This window comes from Beta vulgaris, chromosome 6 (genome assembly GCF_026745355.1).
Source record: "Beta vulgaris subsp. vulgaris cultivar EL10 chromosome 6, EL10.2, whole genome shotgun sequence".
Classification (NCBI taxonomy): Eukaryota; Viridiplantae; Streptophyta; class Magnoliopsida; order Caryophyllales; family Amaranthaceae; genus Beta; species Beta vulgaris.
Genome location: NC_079207.1, coordinates 51,364,714 through 51,387,723, shown reverse-complemented (window position 1 = coordinate 51,387,723; position 23,010 = coordinate 51,364,714). Strand labels below are relative to the sequence as shown.

At 32.9% G+C, this 23,010-nt stretch overlaps 3 protein-coding genes and 1 long non-coding RNA gene across 5 annotated transcripts in view; all 4 read left to right on the top strand.

Annotated features, from left to right (window-relative positions):
• The first annotated feature begins 4,285 nt into the window (after window positions 1-4,285).
• LOC130591963 (uncharacterized) lies at window positions 4,286-6,683 on the top strand. The gene is made up of 3 exons (XR_008969948.1): window positions 4,286-4,348; window positions 5,993-6,100; window positions 6,183-6,683. It is a non-coding gene; the product is annotated as an uncharacterized LOC130591963 (long non-coding RNA).
• Window positions 6,684-6,781: 98 nt separating this feature from the next.
• LOC130591960 (pheromone-processing carboxypeptidase KEX1-like) lies at window positions 6,782-8,714 on the top strand. Its single transcript, XM_057395986.1, has 3 exons — window positions 6,782-7,055; window positions 7,844-8,171; window positions 8,483-8,714. Exons 1-3 carry the CDS (start codon window positions 6,822-6,824, stop codon window positions 8,671-8,673), a joined length of 753 nt encoding a protein of 250 aa, XP_057251969.1. The 5' UTR covers window positions 6,782-6,821; the 3' UTR covers window positions 8,674-8,714.
• The window catches only part of LOC130591958 (uncharacterized), an 18,610-nt gene continuing 4,293 nt past the window's right edge, over window positions 8,694-23,010 (top strand). For both annotated transcript variants that reach the window (XR_008969947.1, XM_057395983.1), the window contains exons 1-2: window positions 8,694-8,801; window positions 9,087-9,227. Coding sequence is in view for 1 of the 2 variants with exons in the window: in XM_057395983.1 (XP_057251966.1) it covers window positions 8,766-8,801; window positions 9,087-9,227 (177 nt within the window). In the remaining variant the exon portion in view is untranslated. The remainder of the gene's footprint in view (window positions 8,802-9,086; window positions 9,228-23,010) is intronic.
• Window positions 20,295-22,763, top strand: LOC125494412 (probable methyltransferase PMT26). Its single transcript, XM_057395982.1, has 3 exons — window positions 20,295-20,584; window positions 21,354-22,418; window positions 22,503-22,763. Exons 2-3 carry the CDS (start codon window positions 21,390-21,392, stop codon window positions 22,746-22,748), a joined length of 1,275 nt encoding a protein of 424 aa, XP_057251965.1. The 5' UTR covers window positions 20,295-20,584; window positions 21,354-21,389; the 3' UTR covers window positions 22,749-22,763.

Here is a 23,010-nt window from a genome sequence, read left to right as displayed (position 1 = left end):
ACCACGAGGGATTTTGACTCAATTCTCTTTAATAACTTTTAGGCCAAAAGACTCTCTTTTGTACAACCTAAACTCGAACCAACTCTGTTCCTCTAGGAACTGGTTCCCTGTCAGCCCGTTCCCCCTGAACAGTTGACTTCTCCCTTGACTTTACTCAAAGTCTTTTCTCTTTCTCTTTCTCTTTTTCTCTCAAAATGATTACAGACTTAGGTTCACTCAACCCAATCTATAATACATCAATTTCTAAGAAGAAGAAAACCGAACGTAGTTTCTTTAAGAATATTACATAAAATTCTGAAAGTATGTTTTTAGACCATTACAAATACTCTATTTGTAGGGATCTTTTTCTTCTTGAATTCTTCTCCACGATCTTCTCAAGATCTTCTCCATTAACCCACGTAGCTTCAGCCACTTCTCTTCAATACGTCCGTTGATAATTCCGTTGGCGGTTGGCTTCCTTAATCGTAGCCACTTTATCCACGTTCACACGCCTTAAAGATAGATTGGTTGTTGTAGTTCCTAAAATGTAGGAACTACCTCAACGTTCTATTTTGAAGCGCATCCTTAGGTTAGTGCTTTGCGGCTCCTAGATTGTAGGCAACCGAAAGATGCTGCACACTAACTTAACACAGTATCATGGAATCTTGATATATTCAATTTTGTTACATCCATAATATTAACCGGATATCACAAATAAGTTATAATATAAATATTTGATTAAACACTTAATCAATTCTTCATAAGTTATTTAACATGTTTTTTGTGAAATATAAAGATAACTAAACTAATTAAAACTAGAAAAAATAAATCAAACTAAATAAAATAAACGAAAACAGAAAAATAAATCTAAGACATATAAAAATTACTTCTAACATAATAAACTAAAAACCGAATTAATAAACAAAAACATGTAAACATTAATTATATGTCATTATCAAAATAGTGAAATAACAAATTGCTCTGAAATTTTAAGCGCGGGATGGGCCGGGATCATTTAATTAGCTAGCTTCAATTTCCTACACGTGAAATGAGGACACTTAAAAACGTAGGCAAGATTCTCGACGTTTTTAGGCGTCGAGGTACTGCGGAATTAATTTGGCCCACTCAACACTTATGCCGAGGCGTCGAGGATAAAGCGTCCAGAAGGTAAGGGTTTTCTAGTAGTGGATTATATAAATTTTATATAAAATTTAATTTAACTCTATTTGAATGTAATTGTAATATTCTTCCACATTATTCTCATACACCGAGTAAAGACTTAATATGAGGTGAAATCCTCGAAACATTTAAATTTTCCTTGTATAATGGTAGGATTTTCGCTCAACGAAAGTTCACCACTAGGTCGATATCCATACAACTTATCCCAATTTTTTATTCGAATAATATGACAAATAAAAATTGGTTTATCTACATAAAATTTGAATCCATGATCAATGTAAATAAAATCATTTTTGAGTCGCGCATTTACCGCTCCATCTACAATCAACGTCGGTAGACATTTCATCTCTGTGACATATAAAGAGTTTGAACAATACTTATAATAGTTTGCAATCCAACAACTAATAGTTTACAATCCAACAACTCTGGTTGTAAATCTCATTGCTTGTTTCCATCTTGGTATGCAAATTTATATAGGTTTGAACGGACTGCTTGTGCGCAAAAAATAATTGTAAGGAGTCAAAGTAATAGTTAATGTGAACTATTGTGTCAACCTCCACTTGTTTTTTAAGAGTAAAGACACATCTCTATACCTTTTTTCAATCTGACATTTGTTTCTTTTTCATTAATAAATGTAGGATAGATAATAAGTTTTTCGAAATCAAGGCTTAAACTAATAACTCTATCTTTCATGGTCTGAAAATAATTTATTATTTGCAATTATAAATTAGCATTATATCTAATCACCGTTTTGGATAACTAATATCTCCAATTTTTTTGATATCTTTTTTTTGTCAAGACCGAAAAGATATACAGTTATTTGACCTAATGTTTTTTAAGTTTCTATTTTCAGTCCAAACCGATTACATAACTTTTATACTTAAATTTAATTTTATTATATTTGAATGTAATTGTATATTTTTCCACATTGTTCTCATATGTCGAGTAGAGACTTAATTTGAGGTGAAATTTTCAAGCCATTTAAATTTTCTTTGTGTGATAATTGTAGGATTTCGACTCACCAAAAATTCACAATTAACCCAATATTCACACAACTTATCCGAATTTTTTATTCGAAAAATATGGCGAAAAATTATTCTTACTTTTAAGCTGACACCATAAGAAGTGACAACGGAGACAACATTGTCCCATGATTAGTGGTGAAATTTTTAACTAAACAAAATATGAAGTGACAAAGATGAAATATCTGAAAACATTAATTATACATGGGACGAAAAGTGCGTGACTAAAAAATGTTTCTTGATACGTAGATAAAACGATCCTTTTTCGCCATATCTTTGAATCAAAAAGTTTGGATAAGTTGTGTGGATATTAGGCTAGTGGTGAATTTTTGTTGAGCAAGGATCCTAGTATTGAACGACGAGAAAAAATTAAAGGTCTCGACAATTTCGGGTCAAATTATGTCTCAACTCGGCTTATGAGAACAATGCAGAAGAAGAATGATTCATCTAGTACTATACAACCACTTGTGTTTCTTCCCAAGTATTAGAGATGTACGAAATAAGGTTGCTAAAAAATTAAACTGTTTTTTCTTAACTACTTCATTAATTTCTTCACTAGACCTAGCAAACGGACAAATCGAATCGGATTTGTACTGGAACAATTCAAATATGATCGTTTTTGTATCAAGTTATATTCGAAAAGAATTCGGATTGGAAAAACCATTTAGGATTGCGACATCGCACAAACCATTGTACTTTCGTACTAGACCGAATTGCGGATTATGATTTTTGATCATCATCGAATCTAGATGCTTTTCGGACCCGACGGTTGCGGATCGGGTCATCAAACCACTTCAAATAATATTTAGAGTTTCGTTTTACTGGGGTTTTCATATATAAATAAATTTATTCTATTTGCAATAGGTAATTACAGTCAAGAAATTAATCATACTTGTACTGATAAAATATATATGTACTAGCTTTATAAGCACGCGATGCGTGCGATGATAATTTTTTTATTGTTTTATTTCGTAACGTCGATGAACTAATTTTACATGCATGCAATACATGCAGCGACAATATATTATAATAGTTTAATCAATTTTTTCACCATATACCCCTGACAATTATTTTTTGCACCGTATACCCTTTCAACTTTCCAAATTCACCATATACCCTTCACTTTTCAAAAAATACACCCATTTACCTTTTTGACTAACGGTGTTAGACTTCTGTTAGTCATTATGCCCTTATCCTAATTAACTACCCTAAACCCTAAATAACCCTAAAAACAATATCAAACCCTAAAGACCTAACTAATCCTAAAAGCCCACCAACCGACCCCCAGCCCACCACCCCCACCACCCCATCAACCCCTACCACCCCACCCCCAGCCGCAACCTCGCCTCACCAGCCCCCCCCTCCCCACCAGATTTTCGCACCCTACCCTACCCACCCCACCGGATTTTTGCACCATGATAGGTTGTCGCACACCCGTCAAAAATAATTCCTGCAAAACCTTCTAACAATGTAGTAGGGTAAGTAGGGTCGAATGCACAGAGAGATGGTCGTTTTAATTCCTGCAAAACCCTAAATAACCCGAATAAATAATAAAATCTAAATTTACAAAGAAAAACATAATCAAAGAAGTGAAAGTATTGGGTCAGACCGTCTGACCCAATAGCTTCCGTCGGATGGGCCTGGCCATCAAAAACGCGCGGGCTTTCCTTTTTTTTTCATATTTGTTTTGTTGATCAGCAGTTTTGTTTATTTTTAGAAAAAACATATAACGGTTATTAGGTCATTATCTTTTTTCGATTTTGAAACTGTTTTTTGGATTTCTGCTTGATTCTCGCTAGTTTTAAAACTGATTCTTCTTCATTTCAAAGAAACCGAATATATTATTTACTGATTATTTCTAGAATTTTTCTGCTCCTCTGCTTCTCTGCTTCTCTGCTGTTGAAACTTAGCGTGTTTTTTTGTTCGTAATCCATTACGTTTGCATCGCAAATATGGTGAAGAGGATTAGAAATGATGATTCTAGGTATAATTTCGTTTGTTTTTGCTGCAAATTTTTTTTTTGTTTTCAAAATTTGAGCGTTTTTGTTGTTGTAATTGTAATGTAGCCCGAAGTCGAAGAAGGTGAAGAGTCTTGATCTTCAGGAAAAAATTTTGGCAGTGTCTACTGCTGGGAAGAAGAAAGAGAAAGATGGTGATTATGATCCAAGGTAGATTTCAAGTTCTTAGAGTAGTTTAGATATTTTTTTTTTTCTATTTTTGAATGTTTTCAGTTTATCAGAGTATTTATTTCATGTTTTAGGGTTTGTGTTTCAGTTTTTGTTGTTTATACAGATGTTTTCAGTTGTTGTTGTTTTTCAGTTGATATTTATATATTCTTTCAGTTGATTATAATATTCTTTCAGTTGCTACTTGTATTCTTTTACTTGATGTTGTTTTCAGTTGATATTTATATTCCTTCAGTTGATTCTTGTATTGTTTCAGTTTATTCTTATATTTTTTCAGTTGATTTTTTTAGCAAATAAGTCTAACTGAAGAGCAAATAAGTCTAAGTGAAGAGTTAATAAGTCTAACTGAAAAACTAAATAAGTTTAACTGAAAACTAAATAAGTCTAAGTGAATCAGTCTAACTGAAGAGTAAATAAGTCTAACTGAAGAGAAAATAAGTCTAACTGAAGTGTAAATAAGTCTAACTGAACACTTAATAAGTCTAACTGAATCAGTCTAACTGAAGAGTAAATAAGTCTAACGAAGAGTAAATAAGTCTAACTGAAGCGTAAATTAGTCTAACTGAAGAGTTAATAAGTCCAACTGAAAACTAAATGACTCTAACTGAACACTTAATAAGTCTAACTGAAAACTAAATAAGTCTAACTAAAATCTAAATAAGTCTAACCTAAAACTAAATAAGCCTAACTGAAAACTAAATAAGTCTATCTGAAAAACAAACAAGTCTATCTGAAGCACTATATAGACTAGCTGAAAAACGAACAAGTCTATCTGAAGCACTTTATATACTAGCTGAAAAACGAACAAGTCTATCTGAAGCACTTTATATACTAGCTGAAAACCGAACAAGTCTATCTGAAGCACTTTATATACTAGTTGAAAACCGAACAAGTGTATCTGAAGCACTATATTGACTAACTGATAAAAGAAACAAGTCTAACTGAAGTAATGTAAATTTTCAATGAAAATTTTAAGTGTAATTGGAATAGAATGAAATGAAAGAATAATTATACTAAATGAAATAATAAGGACTAGCTGATAAAGCAACAAGTTTAAGTGAAGCACAATAAGGAAGTTACTTTGAATGACTGTAGAGACTATCTGAGAAACAAACAAGTCTAACTGAAGCACTATATAGACTATCTGAAAAATTAACAAGTCTAACTGAAGCACTATATAGACTAGCTGAAAAATAAACAAGTCTAACTGAAGCACTATATAGACTATCTGAAAAACAAATAAGTCTAACTGAAGCACTATGTAGACTAGCTGAAAAATAAACAAGGCTACTTGAAGCACAACAAATACTAGCTGAAAAATAAAGAAGTTACTTTGAAGGACTGTAAAGAGTAACTGAAAAATAAACTAGTCTAACTGAAGCACAATCTATATAAGCTGAAATGCAAACAAGTGTAACTGAAGCACTATATAGACTATCTGAAACACAAAGAAGTCTAACTGAAGAACTATATAGACTACCTTAAAAATAATCTAGGCTATTGTTTCAGTTGATGGTGGTCTGCTTTTAGTTGATGTTGGTATTCTTTCAGTTGATCTTTGTATTTTTTCAGTTGATGCTGTTTTTTTTCAGTTTTTATTGTTTGATTAAACTTTCTTTCTTTCAGATGTGATAAATCCTTGTCTAAGAAGAAAGGCAAATCTGATTTATCACCAATCAAGTTTTCATTTTCAAGATCTAATCCCGATCAACAGAAAGACACATTTGATAGATCGTATGTTTTTTTCATTATTCTCCTTTTATATTATATGATGTTTTTTTTTTATGTTTTAAAGATTTTTGTTCACTTTTGTTAGGAATTTCACTGAGCAAGAAATAAAGTCAATTAATCTACAAGTATTGTCAGACTATTCCCATTTAAATGAAGTGGTTAGTAATTTGAGTGATGAGCAAAAAAGAGACATTAGGGATATTGGGTTTGGGAGTCTGTTAGATATTAGGATAAAGAGTTTTGTCCTAATCTGAATTTGGAGGTGTTGTTAAATTACAATGCATCTGGAATGATGTTTTCAACAAAGAATGGTAAACTGATTTTTAATAAGTTTACCATTAGTGATGTTTTGGGGTTACCTGTGTCAGATAGAGCAGTAGAGGTTATAGATGATGACGCCTTTAGGAGGAAAGGTAGTCAGATAGAGGCTGGAAGTGCCAGGAAGGATTGGCATAGGTTTCTTGGTATTTCTGATCCCAAGAAGGTATATATTGGTAGAAAAAATTGGGATGATTTGTTTAAGAAATATGAATCCGGGGATGATTTCAAGAAGTTATTTGTTATCTTTTCGTTGTCCAAGCTTCTATGTCCTGTAGCTGATTTAGGGCCTGTGCTGAAATGTGCCAAGAGTTTAGAAGATGCATCTGCAATTTCAAGTTATGACTGGTGTGGATACATATTGAGAAGTCTTTGTGCTGCTGTTTTGGACTGTCATCAGTCTATTATGATTAAGAAGATTGAGCTTGGACAGAAGAAAGTATCATTCAAGCTTCGGGGATGCGTCAGCGCTTTGACTCTTGCTGTTATTCACAACTTCAAGTGTCGTAATCTGGATTATTCAAATGTCAGTAAGCCATTTATCAGTTATTGGCAGGATGAGAAGGATTTGACTAATGTTGTGAAGCAGTTTGAGATCAACATGGATTTTATTCTGCCGGTGAAGCGTGAAAAACAGAAGGTTGAGTTTAAAACTCCCAGTGTTAGTGTTGCTAGTAGGAAGTCTGGTTCTCCTATAATTAAGGTGGTTGAGGGTCCATCACCTTCAACTAGGCAGCTTATCAGGATCTTCCTCATAGTTTTGATGACTGATGAGGAAATAGATGCTCTGATGTTCCGTGAGTTTCATTTATCTTATGTTTTTATTTTTTTTACTCTTGAACTTTAAGTGAAGACTGTTGACCTCTAACTGAAATAATGTCAGTTCTAGCTGAAGAGCAAATAACTAACTTAAAAGTAAAGAAGTGTAACTTAGAAATAAAGAAGTCTAACTGAAACTATGTAACTGAAGAGTTAACAAGTCTAACTGAAAATTATATTAGTCTAACTGAAGAGTTAATAAGTCTAACTGAAAATTAATTAGTCTACTGAAAAACTTAATAAGTCTAACTTAGAAGTAATAAGTCTAGCTGAGAAGAAATAAGTCTAACTGAAAATTAAAGAAGTCTAACTGAAGAGTACATAAGTCTAACTGAAAACTAAAAAAGTCTAACTGAAGAGTACATAAGTCTAACTGAAGAGTACATAAGTCTAACTGAAAAGTAAATAAGTCTAACTGAAAACTAAATAAGTCTATCTGGAAACTAAATTAGTGTAACTGAAAACTAAATAAGTTTATTTATATTTCATTTAAGTTTTCATTTGATAGTTTGATTCTTTCAGATGGTCCTTATATTTCTGTTTATGTTGTTTCTGTGTCATCATCATATTGATTTGTTTGTTTATTCTATTTTGCTCTTTTAATTGAAGGAATATGTGAAGAACATGCACAAGTTGAAGAGGAATGCGCTTGCATTCTGTCAAGTGAATTTGGAGATTGCCCAGAATATTCGGGAGGAAGGCGAGAAGCTGTCTCAAGACAGTATTTCTCTGGATGATAGTGAAGTATTTAACCCAGATTTTCTGAGTCAAATTGACGACATATGCAAGCGTCATTTGGAAGCGAAAGACAGTGCAAACAAAGTTGATCCTACAATTTCACTATTGGTGAAGCGGCCTGTTGAATTGGAGTTTGGAAGAATTGAAAATGTTCCTGATTTGGATTCTGGTGTTCATGGAGTTGATTTGAAAGAAGGAAGTAAGTTCCTTTCATTATATTATTTTCATGTTGTAGTTTTGTAATCTGGTTGGAATAAAAATTTTAGAGTGAAAGAAATGTTTAACTGAAGAAGTGAAATAGCTAACTTTGATACTCTAACTGAAAGAATAAAATGACCAACTGAAAACTTTGACAGTCTAACTGAAATAATATGAGCACCAGCTGAAAATGAGATGAATACTAAATGAATTTTTTTCAGTTTTATTTTATTTTCATTTTTTTTTTTCATCTGTTGGAAACATTGTTTCAGTTTATGTGTATTTAGTTGTTTTTTTATGTTTTGAATGAAGATGATGAAAAAGAAGGAGAGGAGGATGAGAAGAAGATGAATGCTGATGATGATCAGCATAAAGAAGATGATGATGATGATGATGATGATGATGGTGATGATAAGGATCACCAGAATTATAATGAGAAAAGGATGATGATGCTGATGATAATGGTGATCCTGGTCTTCAAGGAGATGAAGACAAAGGAGTAGATAAGGATGCTGGTCTTCATGAGATGAAGACAAAGGAGGAGATAATGGTGATCCTGGTCTTCAAGGAGATGAAGACAAAGTAGGAGATAAGGATGCTGGTCTTCATGGAGATGGAGAGGAAGGTGGAAGTAAGTTCTTCTTATTGTATTGTTTTAGTTTGCTTAAATGAAAAAGTTAAATAGCTAACTGAAAGAATAAAAAGACCAACTGAAAAGTCTGATATTCTAACTGAAATAATATTAATACTAGCTGAATATCATATAAATACCAAATGAAACTTTTGTATTTGTTTTTATTTAATCTGGTGGAAAAATAGTTTTAGTTTGTCAATGAATTTATTCATTTCTGATTTTGTGTTTTTCAGTTATTGTGTATTTATTTATTTTTTTTATTGTTTTTGTTTTTGAATGAAGATAATGAGAAAGAACCGAAGGAAGATGATAATAAGAAGACTGGCAATGCTGATGATGATTGTGGTCTTCAAGGAGATAAAGAGGAAGGAGGAAATAAGGAGTTGGATGCTGGGGTTCATACAGAAGGAGAGAAAGGAGGAAGTAAGTTTCTTTCATGTTATTCCTAATTGAAAGAATTCAAAGACCAACTGAAAAATGTGATGCTCTAAAGGAAATAATATCTTATAAATAGCAACTGAAATACTGTTTTAGTTTGTAACAATATGAAAACGAACTGAAAAATAAATAGGAAGTAAGCACTATAAAGATTACTTGAACAATAATTGATGAAGTATTATAAAGTGTAGCTGAAAATGATTGTAATAGTATCAAATAAAAGAATAATTATACTAAATGAAATAAATTAAGGACCAACTGAAAAGAAAATAAGTCTAACTGAAAACTAAATAAGTCTAACTGAAAAGTATATCAACTGAAAACTAAATTAGTCTAATGAATCAGTCTAACTGAAGAGCAAATAAGTCTAACTGAAGAGTAAATACGTCTAACTGAAGAGGTAATAAGTCTAACTGAAAACTAAATAAGTCTAACTGAAAACTAAGTTAGTCTAACTGAAGAGTAATAAGTCTAACTGAAGAGAAAATAAGTCTAACTGAAGTGTAAATAAGCCTAACTGAAAGTTAATAAGTCTAACTGAAAACTAAATTACTCTAATCTGAACACTTAATAAGTCTAACTTAATCAGTGTAACTGAAGAGTAAATAAGTCTAACGGAAGATAAATAAGTCTAACTGAAGTATTATAAAGACTAGCTGAAAAAATAAACAAGTCTAACTGAAGGACTATAAAGACTACCTGAACAATAAACAAGTCAAACTGAAAGAATATTCAGACCAACTGAAAATTTTGATACTCTAACTGAAATAGTCTTAATACCAACTGAATATCATATAAATATCAAATGGAACTTTTTATATTTATTTTTTTTTTTTTTGTTTTTGAATTAAGATGTTGAGAAAGAACAACCAAAGGAAGCTGATAGGAAGAGGAGGAATGCTGATGATGATCAAGTCAAAGGGGCTAAGGATAAGGATAAGTGTAAAATTTCTACACACGTCCCTACTCGCACCGCTGCTGGTATTGATATTGTTGATCTTCGTACTCCAACTCCTCCTCCTCCTCTCCTCCTGTTGTTGAAGCTGTAGAATGTATATAGCAGAAAGTCTTGGAGAGTTGATTCTTCTGCTAAAAGGAAAAACATTGCTGATTTCGATGCCCCTTCATTCCAACTATTAACTCCTAGTCCTGTTGTTGAGGATCTTCCATACAGTCAGAGAGTGGTGAGGGTGTTGGAAGTTCAATTCCAATCATCACTCCAGTAAATGTAAAATATCCTCGAGTAAGTATAGTTTTAGTTTCTGTTTTAATTTGTTTATTTTTCTGTTTCAGTTAGTGTATGTTTCTTGTCATTTAGTATATCTTTTATTTCAGTTAGTGTATGTTTGTTTGTTGTCAGTTAGTATCAGTTTATGTTTGAGTTAGTGTAAGTTTCATGTCAGTTAGTGTTTTTTTTTGTCAGTTAGTATTATGTTATGTTTCAGTTAGTGTATCATTCTTGTCAGTTAGTAATTTTTAATTTTCATTTGGTTTATGTTTCTTGTCATTTAGTATCTGTTTTATTTCAGTTAGTGTATGTTTATCTTTCAGTTAGTATATCTGTCATCTCTTTTTTATATTTTAATTGAATGCAGGGTGATGGCTCTTATTCTGATCAATCATCATACAAATCCTACAAACCTCAGAAACAATCAAAGTCAGAAATCCCTTCAACACCTGAATTATTGAAGGGTGGGACTATGACCCTTCTTCAGAGAAAGTTGGGAAAGTTGTGAGAGTTAAGGAACCAGGTGATGATTATGACGATGAAGGTTTGGAGGACCTGATTGATAGGATTGCTGATCATGGAGTTGAATCATCATCTGACAAGGCTAAAAAAGAAGAGGATGAGAATGAAGCTGGTGTTGTTTCATCTTCTACGCCTGTGTTTGCATGCTGTTCCTGTCAACAACCATGGCATAATTATGTCGAAGTTTGCAGCATTATAATAGATATTTGAGTGATCTGTCTCCTGACCAGAGGTTGCTGGTTGATTATCTATTTTACAATGAGTATGAAGATGTTGCATATATGTCATTGGATACAGATTCTGAGGAAGTGAAGATGAAAAATGACATTATGCAAAGTGAACTTACAAGTGATCTCATTGTGGATTTTGATAATCCTATAGCAACTATGCGGTTCAGCTGTACAAATTCGACTTAATTAGCATGCCTCGTCAAGGTTGGCTGACAAGTGGAGTTATTGACGGATGCGCCTTCATGTTCAATAGGCAAGAAGAGAAGAATCACCTTCTGCAACAAGGAGATTTTGGTTTAATATTATGCCTTTTGTAAGTGTTGTTATTGCTTAGTTTTATATGTTTGTTTTCATTTGGTCATATTATTTTGTCAGTTGTCATCTTCTGTTTTCAGTTTGTCATGTTATGTTTTTCAGTTGGTCATATTATGTTTTCAGTCTAATAAAAAGTAAATAAGTGTAACTGAAAAACTTAATAAGTCTAGCTGAATAATAAATAAGTGTAACTGAAAAATAAAGAAGTCTAACTGAAAACTAAATGAGTCTAACTTAAAAGTAAATTACTCTAACTGAGAAGTAAATAAGTCTAACTGAAAGCTTAATGAGTCTAACTGAAAACTTAATGAGTCTAACTGAAAACTTAATGAGTCTAACTGAAAACTTAATGAGTCTTACTGAAAACTTAATAAGTCTAACTGAAAACTAAATGAGTCTAACTGAAAATAAATTTGTCTAACTGAGTAGTAAATAAGTCTCACTGAAAACTTAATGAGTCTCACTGAGAATTAATGAGTCTAACTGAAACTTAATGAGTCTAACTGAAAACTTAATGAGTCTAACTGAAAACTAAATAAGTCTAACTGAAAAGTAAATAAATCTAACTGACATTTTAAAAAGTCTAACTGAAAACTAAACTTAATGTTTCAGTTTGTCATATATCTATTTTCTTTTGTTGTAGAACTATATCAATTGGTTGTGTGCTGAAAGGTAAAAAAGGTTCAGTTTGAGAGTGAGATTGCTGAAAATGAGATTATTTTGAAGAACCTGGAGGGCACTAGGCAGTATGATCAGAAGTTTAAGGAATGGGAAGAAAACAAGAAAAAGCTTATTACAAAAGATGATGATTTATTCTACAAGAAATGTAAGGAAGCTATTTCTTCATGGGTGAAATCATTTCCACGCAATGATATTCGAGAAGCTGAACTGGTTAGTTGTATTATTGTTAACTATTTTTTTATTTGTTCAGTTAGTGTAATTTTCTCTTTCAGTTAGTGTATGTTACTTGTCAGTTAGTCAGTTTATGTTTTCATAGTGTATGTTTAGTTCAGCTAGTGTTTTTAGTATTTCATTTTGTTTTTTGTTCTCTGTCAGGTAGACTTATTGCTTTTGCATCTTATGTTTATCTTCCAGATTTTTGTTCCTGTTCACAAGGATGATCATTATACTGTCTTGGTGCTGAACAAGAAAGCAAAAAGGATTGAAAATATTGACAATCGTACAGACATGAAGGACATTGATAGATATAAGCATGAGGAATTTAACGGTCTTACATACTTTGTAAGTACCTTTTTATGAGCATTTGTATTTTTTTTTGTTCCATTTATTACTTGTTTTTTAATTGTTGTTTTTTTTTTTGATCTTCAAATGCAATGTCGTGCTTTGATTTTCTTTTATGCAAGAGACTATGAGATGTCGTGATTTGATCGTTATCGTCTCTCCACATTGGCAAACATCAACTCTTTACTTCCCTTGGAGAAGCAAGGACAAACAATTTTGATTGTGGTGTCTATGCAATCAAAACCATGGAGCTGTATGACGGTCATAACTAACCATGCTGCACTTGTTGACCTGAAAAGGGTATGATTACTTTATTTTGCTTGTTACATTTCTGTTTTTGAAAGTTTTTTAATAGAAAAAGGTATGATAGCAGTTGTGAAGGACTTGAAAGACTAGCTGAAAAACAAAGATGTCTAACTGAAGCACTATAAAGACTAGCTGAGAAATAATGAAGTCTAACTGAAGCACTGTAAAGACTAGCTTAGAAATAAACAAGTCTAACTGAAACATAATAAATACTAGCTGAAAAAAACAAGTCTAACTGAAACACAATCATTACTAGCTGAAAGCATTATAAGGACTACCTGAAAAACAATGAAGCACTATAAAGACTAGTTGATGTTGTTGTTTATTTTCAGTTAGTTTTATTTTGTAATTGTTACATTTTTGAACCTTTTTTAATAGTTTTGATTTTTTTTATTTTTTAGGCAGCCACCAAAAACCTTGAGCTGTGTAGGCTTGCTCTTCGTCTTGTGGACCATCCTTTAAACAAACTGAGAGAGAAAGTGAAGCATGACTGTTATGTTTGGTCTGCAAAGAAACCTGAACTGATGGCAAGACAGAAGATAAGGAAGGATAAAGAGGCTGTCCTAGATAAATTAGCATTTAATCGATCAAAGAAGACGAATAGAAAAGAAGCACACATTTTACGGCGAAGGAGGGATCATGAGGCGAAAGTAGAAGATGTGTTGAATAATAATTTTGGAGACAAAGTGAAAATAGAGCAACTGTTGAAATTTCATTATTTTAGGTGCCAAACTTTTTTTTATTATTATTATAATGTACAGTAGAAATAGAAACCATTGAATTTTGCAATGTACAGTACAAATAGCACAGAACTCATTTTACATTTTATATCTGTGTTCTTTAATGAATTGTACATTTACACTTACTTTGAATGGAATACATTTGTGTAAAAATGAAGTTGTTTGAAAATTAATTGGAAAAATACAAATACCAACTGAAAAATGAAAAATCTAACTCATAATAATAAGTGTATGACATATATTTGTAAATATAAATTTTAAGTCTAACTTATACACTGTAAATAGTAGCTGAAAAACAACAAGTCTAACTGAAGAGTTTTAAGTCTAACTGAAAAAATAAACAAGTCTAACTGAAGCTCTATAAAAACTAGCTGAAAAATAAAGAAGTCTAGCTGAAGCACAATTAATACTACTGCTGAAAAATAAATAAGTCTGACTGAAGGAAATTTAAACTAGCTGAAAACTACACAAGTCTAACTGAAGCGTAATTAATAGAGGCTGAAAATCAAATAAGTCTAACTGAAGCAGAAATTAAACAAGTCTAATTGAAGTACAATTAATACAAGCTGAAAAATAAATACGTCTAACTGAAGCATTTAAGACTAGCTGAAAAAGACACAAGTCTAACTGAAGCAGTATATAAGAGATAAGCTGAGAAATAAATTAGTCTAACTGAAGCAGAATTAACACTAGCTGAAAAATATACAAGTCTAACTGAAACTAAATTAATATAACTTAAAAGTAAACACGTCTAAGTGAAGCACTAGAAAGACTAGCTGAAAAATAAACAAGTCTAACTGAAGGATCAATAAATACTAATATTATGAATTTCGAGTAGCTTAGGAATAAACAAGTGTAAATTTCAATACAATTACTGAGTGGAATACAATTGAAAACTAATATTATTTGAACACTATTCAACTTGAGGTACATTTGGGGTTTTTGTTCCATATTGTTCGGTGCCTTTGTCTTCATTTTACGCTTCTCAAAATGTCCTTTTACTCTCTTGTTTCCCTTTGGTGGTCTTCCTTTTGTCTTTATCACTCAGGATTTTCAACTGTTTGTCTTCGTAGTTCTTCATCTTCGATTTCTTGTTGTTTTGTTGATCAGTCTTGAAAACTTCTTTCACTGATTTGTATAATTCCTTCAACGACTTGTCACATAATGTTCTTGCATCCTCATTTGATTGACATATTGACACTAGGTTGTAGAAATTCTTGGTTATTGCATGTCTCCATGGTGTCCACAACTGTGCATTTTGGCTTTGGTCCTTGTCTGCTTTAATAAATGTTTCTTAGTCAATTAGTTCATTTGACTAACTAAAATTTTCAGATAGCTTTAGAAATTCTTTCAGGTGGTGTGTTAATTGTTTCAGTTAGTTAAGTGTTAAACCCCACACCCCCAAAACCCCCCACTACTAATATTCCCCTCCCACACACAAAGAAAACCCCCAATTAATGTTCTGGTAGTAACATTAATTTATCAGTTAGTTATAGTAATGTTTCAGCTGGAGCCTTTTTTTTTCAGTTCACTAATTAAATCTTTCAGGTGATCAGTTAATTGTTTCAGTTGGAGTCTTCAGTTTTTCAGTTAGTTGCTTTCATTTGTCAGTTAGTCATATTGATTTATTTCACTAACCTTGAACATTCTCCCATACTGCTGACTTTGCAAGTCTTGTCCATCTCTTAAGGATATATTTTGTGGTATTTGAAATATGCTGAACATGTGCATGACCCTTATTATGTGAAAGCAAAGCATCCCCGTCTCTGTGAAGCATTGACATGAGCACACTAATTCTGTTGTGCCTCATCGTATGCTACTGTATGTGAATTGCTGAAATCTTCTTCTGGTGAGACTTCAAACAACTTCAGCTGTGAGTTTTCTTTGCAAATGCTCGTAAAAAGATGCCATTGCCCACTCATACTCTGTTTCAAAGTCATTATATAGTGCTAGTGTGTATACATCAGCTGCATGTTTCAGAAGCTTTGATTTGGATTTGACGGCTTTGGGACGTTCAGTTCTGTTCCGGAAGTTGTCACTAGTTTCATTGCTTCTCCATCTTTTCACTGTTTGCTCAAATATATGATAGAATTCAAACAGGTTTGTTGTTGCTTTTGCATTGAATGATATTGCCTTATTTGTGACTTCACTTCTTTGTGATGATAAGATTCCAGCTGAAAACATATCCCTGTTTAATGCGGTGCACCACTTGTGTCTCTGATCATATACTTGCTCGAACCATTCTTTTTTCTCGTGTCCATACAATTCCATCATTTTCGCCCACAATTCTTCAAAGCCTGATTCATTTTGACACCCCATCAAACAGTTCTTGAACATGTTCTTGAAGTCTTCATTGGTCTTGAGGGATCCGAAGTGGCTTACAAAGTTCTTCTCTATATGCCAAAGGCAAAGCCTATGTCTTGTATTTGGGAAAACCTGATTTAAGATAGTACATATTATGCTAGAAATCACTTTCATTTGAATGCTTGTGAATCTAATTAAAAAGGTAAAGAAATAATATGAAGACCAACTGAAAAATTAAGAAGTCTAACTGAAAACAGTGTAAATGCTAACTGAAAATTTCATTAGACAAAAAGAAGTAATATGAAGCCCAAATAAAACTAAATGAGTCTAACTGAAAACTAAATAAGTCTAACTGAAAACTAAATAAGTCTAACTGAAAAGTAAATTTGTCTAACTGAAAAGTAAATAAGTGTAACTGACAACTAAATAAGTCTAACTGAAAATTAACTAAGTCTACCTGAATAATCAAGACGTCTAACTGAAAAAGAAAGAAGTCTAACTGAAATAGTGGAAATAAATGAGTCTAACTGAAAACTCAATGAGTCTAACTGACAACTAAATGAGTCTAACTGACAACTAAATGAGTCTAACTAAAACTCAATGAGTCTAACTGACAACTAAATTAGTCTAACTGAAAACTAAATAAGTCTAACTGAAAACTCAATGAGTCTAACTTAAAACTAAATACGTCTAACTGAAAACTCAATGAGTCTAACTGAAAAGTAAATTAGTCTAACTGAGAAGTAAATTAGTGTAACTAAAAAGTAAATAAGGCTATCTGAAAAATTAATGAGTCTAAATGAAAACTAAAAGGTCTAACTGAATTATAAATAATTAACTAAACTGAAGACTAAATAATTCTAACTGAAAACTAAATAATTCTAACTGAAAAATACCTTTTCAATTGCATTGCCCATTGCCTTATCTTGATCAGTGAAAATTGTCTTTGGCTCTTGTTGGCACATTGCTCTCTTGAATGTTTCTAGTAGCCATTCAAAGCTCTCTTCCTTTTCATTAGTTATGAAAGCACATGCAAACATTGTTGTTTTCCAATGGCAATTTATGCCAACAAATGGTGCACATATCAGTCCATATTTGTTTGTCCTATATGTTGTGTCAAATATCATAACATCTCCATATGCTTTGAAGTCCTCCAACATCATTGAATCTCGCCAAAAGTAGCTGACGATGTTGTTATGTTCCCCAAATTTCAGCCTGTAGAAGAATGCAGGATCATCATCCGCTCTTTGCTGAAGTAAGTCCAACACACTCTGCATATCCTTTCCTTCAACCAATCTTGTTCTGTACTGTGTGATATAGTTTAGATGGTCCCTTTTTGTGTGGCCCACTACTTCTTCTGATCCAGCCTCATGACACAAAAAGTTGTATGCATGCATTGGCTTTATGCCAGATTCAACCATTGTTTGTATTAGTTGTCCTTTTTGTTCAGTTATCTTCCTTTCTGATTTCAGATGATGTATTTCTTGTTGTATTACCAACTCATGGTTGTGCTGCAACTCATGAGCTACTACAACAAAGTCTTCACCAGGTTTTTCTTGCTTAAATCTGACCATGGCTTTGCATGCTGTTCTTGTTTCATTGACTACTCTTTCCTTTCTTTTGTTGGTTGGCTGCTCAACATCTGGTATCTGAACAGGTTTTTCTTGTTGTGTGTCTTTTTCTTTTGGTTCTGTTATTTTGTTTGTTGATTTTGAGCCTCCTTCCTTTGAGCAAACCAAGTAGAATTCGTATATTGAATTATCAATTCTCCTCCTCCTTAGAGTTTGTTTCCTAATACTAAATCCTAATGCTCTTGAGTGTGCTTGATACAAGGTTGTAACCATCTTTGTGATCTGTAACATGTCTCCCTATTAAACTGCTACTGATATTTTCGTCATTGATGTACTTGAGATATTCATGTTCAGCTGTTGAGTTCATTGTCAAAAAATTAGGACACTAACTTAAAGAACAAAAGCACTAACTGAAAACTAAACAAGTGTAGCAGAGAATGATTGTAATAGTACCAATGAAAGATATTATACTAAATGAAATAAATTAAGGACCAACTGAAAAGAAAATAAGTCTAACTGAAAACTAAATAAGTCTAACTGAAAACTGAATCAGTCTAATGAAAACTAAATTAGTGTAACTGAATATGTCTAACTGAAGAGCAAATAAGTCTAACTGAAAACTAAATAAGTCTAACTGAAGAGTTAAAAAGTCTAACTGAAACAAAAAAAGTCTAACTGAAAACTAAATTAGTCTAAATGAATCAGTCTATGAATCAGTCTAACTGAAGAGCAAATAAGCTAACTGAAAAGAAAATAAGTCTAACTGAAGAGTTAATAAGTCTAACTGAAAACTAACTAAGTCTAACTGAAAACTAAATTAGTCTAACTGAATCAGTCTAACTGAAATGTAAATAAGTCTAACTGAAGAGTTAATAAGTCTAACTGAAAACTAAGTTACTCTAACTGAACACTTAATAAGTCTAACTGAATCAGTCTAACTGAAGAGTAAATAAGTCTAACTGAAAACTAAATTACTCTAACTGAACACTTAATAAGTCTATCTGAATCAGTCTAACTGAAGAGTAAATAAGTCTAACGGAAGAGTATATAAGTCTAACTGAAGCGTAAATAAGTTTAACTGAAGAGGTAATAAGTCCAACTGAAAACTAATTAAGTCTAACTGAAAACTATATTAACTGAAAACTAAAGTACTCTAACTGAACACTTAATAAGTCTAACTGAAAACTAATTAAGTCTAACTGAAAAAGAAGTTAATGAGTGAAAAATAGACTTTTGTTGCAATGTAAAAGGTAATTTTATGCATACTAACTGATACAATCAAAATTATAACTGAAAATGAGTAAATGCAATTGAAAATTAAATTTAGACATACACCTGTTACTTTGTCTTGTATTCCAGCTGATTCTTCATGTAATTTCTTTTTTTTTTTCTGATGTGATATCTGTGTTACGGTTTTCATTGTTTAGTTCAATTTGTAATGTGAGATCTCTTTGAGTATTCTCATTGCCCAGATCAATTTGTAACGAACTTGCGATTTGTGAATTCGAATCTTCGGCTGACATTCTTGTTCAATTTGTAACGAACTAGATTTCAGTAGTGGAACTAGATTTGTAGTGAGAAAGTAGAAGTGTTGGATATGTTTTTGTTCTTGAACAATGGCGGATGAAGCGGATGAAGGGGATGAAAGTGTTTTTCTTGTTTTTTTTGTTTTTTTTTTTATTTTTTCGGTCTTTAATAAGTCGCGCGCGTTGCGTTGTTGCTCGTCCGATGAGAGTGTTGTGTCGGACGAGTCCGACACAATACGTTCTCTAATTATTTTTATTTGTTTCGTCCGTTGTCAAAAAAAGGCGATTTTTCATGGTTTACCACTAAACATACCCTACTAGGCTACTAGCAAGTGATTTTTGGGATATCTCAATGAAACTCAATTGCATCCTCTTCGCCCGATTTTATTACTATCGAACTTATTAAACCTAACCTAATTTAATTATTCCTAATTTCAAGGTATATTTAAATTGATTATCATCCATGAATAAAATCCTTCAACTTTTTCCCACTGAGGTCCGCTCTCTTCGACATAAAACAACTTAACTGAACCGAGTGCAACCAAACAGAATTGAAATGAACTGGTTGCAACCGAACTGAACTGAATTAAATTATAACTAATAGAAATGATGTTTGGAGCCAAGCTGAACTGATTGTAATCGAACCGAATGAAGGGTACTAATTGCAATTGAATAAACTGAACTGAATTGAATCAAACTGAATACAAATTCAGAAAATTAAGCCCTTAGGTGAAGCTGCAATAGCCGACATTTTAACTTAAATTCTTAAAAGTCCTCAAGTTGGCATAGATGCATTCCAATTAACGTTGGCCAAAATCCAAATACAGCTGGTAAAAAATAAAAATCGAAATTTACTCACCCAGCTAAATTCAAGGTTCCCCAATATCACATTCACATCTCTTAGATTTTCCCCTAAAATCCATCTCCAATTATTTATTCACAGAAAAATCCTCAACTTTTACTTTTCATCTACTCATTCTTTTTGCAAATTTACGGCACCTTATTAATTATTAACCCCCATTTTTTCCACTCTCAATTCCACCATTAAAAACCCAATTCCTTAAACTGTAAATTTCTTCTCGCTTTCTAATTAATTCAACTCTTTTCCCAGAAAATTAAAGTCTTTGAATTAATTTACAATCTACAAATAAAAATACAATTAAGCTACTCTATAAAGCCAAAATAGCAAGAAACCCCATTAAAATAATACCCAGAAACCTTCTCTATATTATCACCACTGCTGTGTAGCATTCTGTCACTTACTAGTAGCTTCTATTTTCTCTCTCCTCAACTAGAGAGAGAAATATAGTATGAACTATAATCTATAGTTTTTTATTTTTCTCCCAGATCCAATCAAGGTACATCATCCTTTTCTTAGATCTTCTGTTTTTTTGCAAAATTAAGTTATGTATTAGTGTATGATTTCGTATGAACTTGAAGATCTGGGTTCTGGGTTTATCTGTTTTTGTTTACTTTGAATTTTGTTTGGGAATTTCGAATGTTAGTGGTTGATTTTTTTTGCTAGTTATTGGGTTACTCATACTTAATTTTTGAGGTGTTTTACTTGCTGATTATCTTTGTGAATAATGTGATAATTGAGTGATTTTGAGTAGATCTATGTAGCTTGAATTATTTAGTGAATAGTATAATAATAAAGAGTAGTGATTGGGTTGGTTAAAACTTCATGTTTAAGAAGTCAGTTCCTAGTGTTTTACTATATACTTATATTAGTAGGGTGATTATGTAATGGTTAATTGATGCTTCTAGTTGATATGGTTTGAAATTCTTTATAGTATTACTATGTTAATTAGACTCGGGTATCCATGTCGGACATGGGTATGTTATACGTGTCTAGGTGTCCGACTCTGTTATTTTAGGAAAAATTTCTTAATTTTGGTCCAAAATTAAGTGTCGAAGTGTCCATACCCATGTCGGATTGTTGAAGATCTAAACAGGTATTGAGGCAAAAGGAAGAGTTCAACATAAAGATAGTGTGATCTCGGTATCTAATCGGGTTTTTGTAATATTTGAAAGTAGTATGGAGTAGTGAAGATGATAAGTACCTGTTGTGCAGCTTGTATGGATTTGGAATAATAAATTTAAGATGATTTGTTATTATTGAAACAGGATTAACACGAATTTGGCTGAAAAAATAATTAAGGGATGGCGCTAGGGAGATATACGAGGGTTGATGGGAAGAAATCGTCAAATTACTGTTCCACGGTGACTGTGGTAGTCTTTGTAGCTCTTTGCTTAGTTGGGGTATGGATGATGACATCGTCATCATCTGATTCACCTCCACAAGACATAGATTTACCCCAGGAAAAACAAAAAACTGAGGTGAAACCGGATGTAGTGACTGAGGTGAAACCGGATGTAGCAAAAGACATCAACGAGAGCCCTCCCACTCAGCAGTTTGAGGATAATCCTGGTGATTTGCCTGAGGATGCAACTAAAGGAGACACTAAGGTTAGTCCGTCTGAGGAGGGAAGGAGCAATGAGAACCAAAATGAGACGCCATCTGAGGATAAGCGAGATGAAAAGCCAAGTGAGAGCGAGGAAAGCAAGCCAGATGACACTAATAAGAGTGAGTCAAATGAGGAAGTGAAAGAAGAAAACCCGGAGTCCAAGAAAGAAGATGGACCTGAAGATACAAAGACGGAAGGTGATGGGAATGATTCTAGTGAAAAGAAAGAAGAAGGCTCTAGTGAATTACAGGAGGAAAAGAAAGAAGGCTCTAGTGAATTACAGGAGGAAAAGAAAGAGGAAGGGGGGATAGAGGAGAAAGTTGAGCAAGATCAGGAAAATGGATCTGATGATAGTAGCAAGAAGGACACTGACGCAAAGGAACAGGGTTCCCAAGAGGTTTTTCCTTCTGGGGCTCAGTCAGATCTTCTTAACGAGTCTGCCATCCAGAATGGTTCTTTCTCGACTCAGGCTGCTGAGTCAAATAATGAAAAGGAAGCTCAAAAATCTTCAAACCAACAGGAGTTTGCATGGAAAGTCTGCAATACTACCGCTGGGCCAGATTATATTCCTTGCCTTGATAACTGGGATGCAATCCATCATCTAAGGAGTACTAAGCATTTTCAGCATCGAGAGAGGCATTGTCCTGCTGATCCCCCCACTTGTCTTGTTCCTCTCCCTGAAGGATATAAGCGACCAGTGGAGTGGCCCAAAAGCAGGGAAAAGGTAGAATTTAAGTAGCCATCTTTGTGCAAATTACTTTTTTCGTTTTGCTCTTTTGCTAAAAGGGTCTTTGTTGTGTATCTGCAGATCTGGTACTCTAATGTTCCACACACCAAGTTAGTAAAGATCAAGGGGCATCAAAATTGGGTGAAAGTTAGTGGCGAGTACCTCACATTCCCTGGTGGTGGTACCCAGTTCAAGCATGGAGCTCTCCATTATATTGACTTCATAGAACAAGTGAGCCCCCATTTTACTTTCAACTCAGTACCATATTTCTCTGGAACTTCAGCACTTAATGCTGTCTGTCATGTGATATATCTAATCTATATCTAATCTAGTAGTGCCTTCTGGAGACAAGCTTCAATGCTTTGTGCCTTTCAGTATGATACTATAACTTCCTATTATTTTAATTTTTGAGTCACCAGTGCATGTTATATCAGACTTTTGTGGAAGCATTTGCAATCAGTTAATGGCAGGACAAGCTGGAAGATAATTTTTTTCGTGTTTTTAACTAAAATTATACTTTTTTTTTGTGTGTGTTATGCTTTTGTTATGTTACTTATTGTGGTCTCTGTGGTGATTTCATAGATGTTGC

Bases quoted from the DNA above. Each gene is read 5' to 3' on its own strand.
- LOC130591960 (XM_057395986.1), top strand. From the start codon at position 6,822: ATGATTAAGAAGATTGAGCTTGGACAGAAGAAAGTATCATTCAAGCTT. The intron at 7,056-7,843 runs GTTGAGTTTAAA...TTTTAATTGAAG, and splicing joins TGAAGCGTGAAAAACAGAAG to GAATATGTGAAGAACATGCA. The intron at 8,172-8,482 runs GTAAGTTCCTTT...TTTTGAATGAAG, and splicing joins AGTTGATTTGAAAGAAGGAA to ATGATGAAAAAGAAGGAGAG.
- LOC125494412 (XM_057395982.1), top strand. From the start codon at position 21,390: ATGGCGCTAGGGAGATATACGAGGGTTGATGGGAAGAAATCGTCAAAT. The intron at 22,419-22,502 runs GTAGAATTTAAG...GTGTATCTGCAG, and splicing joins GGCCCAAAAGCAGGGAAAAG to ATCTGGTACTCTAATGTTCC.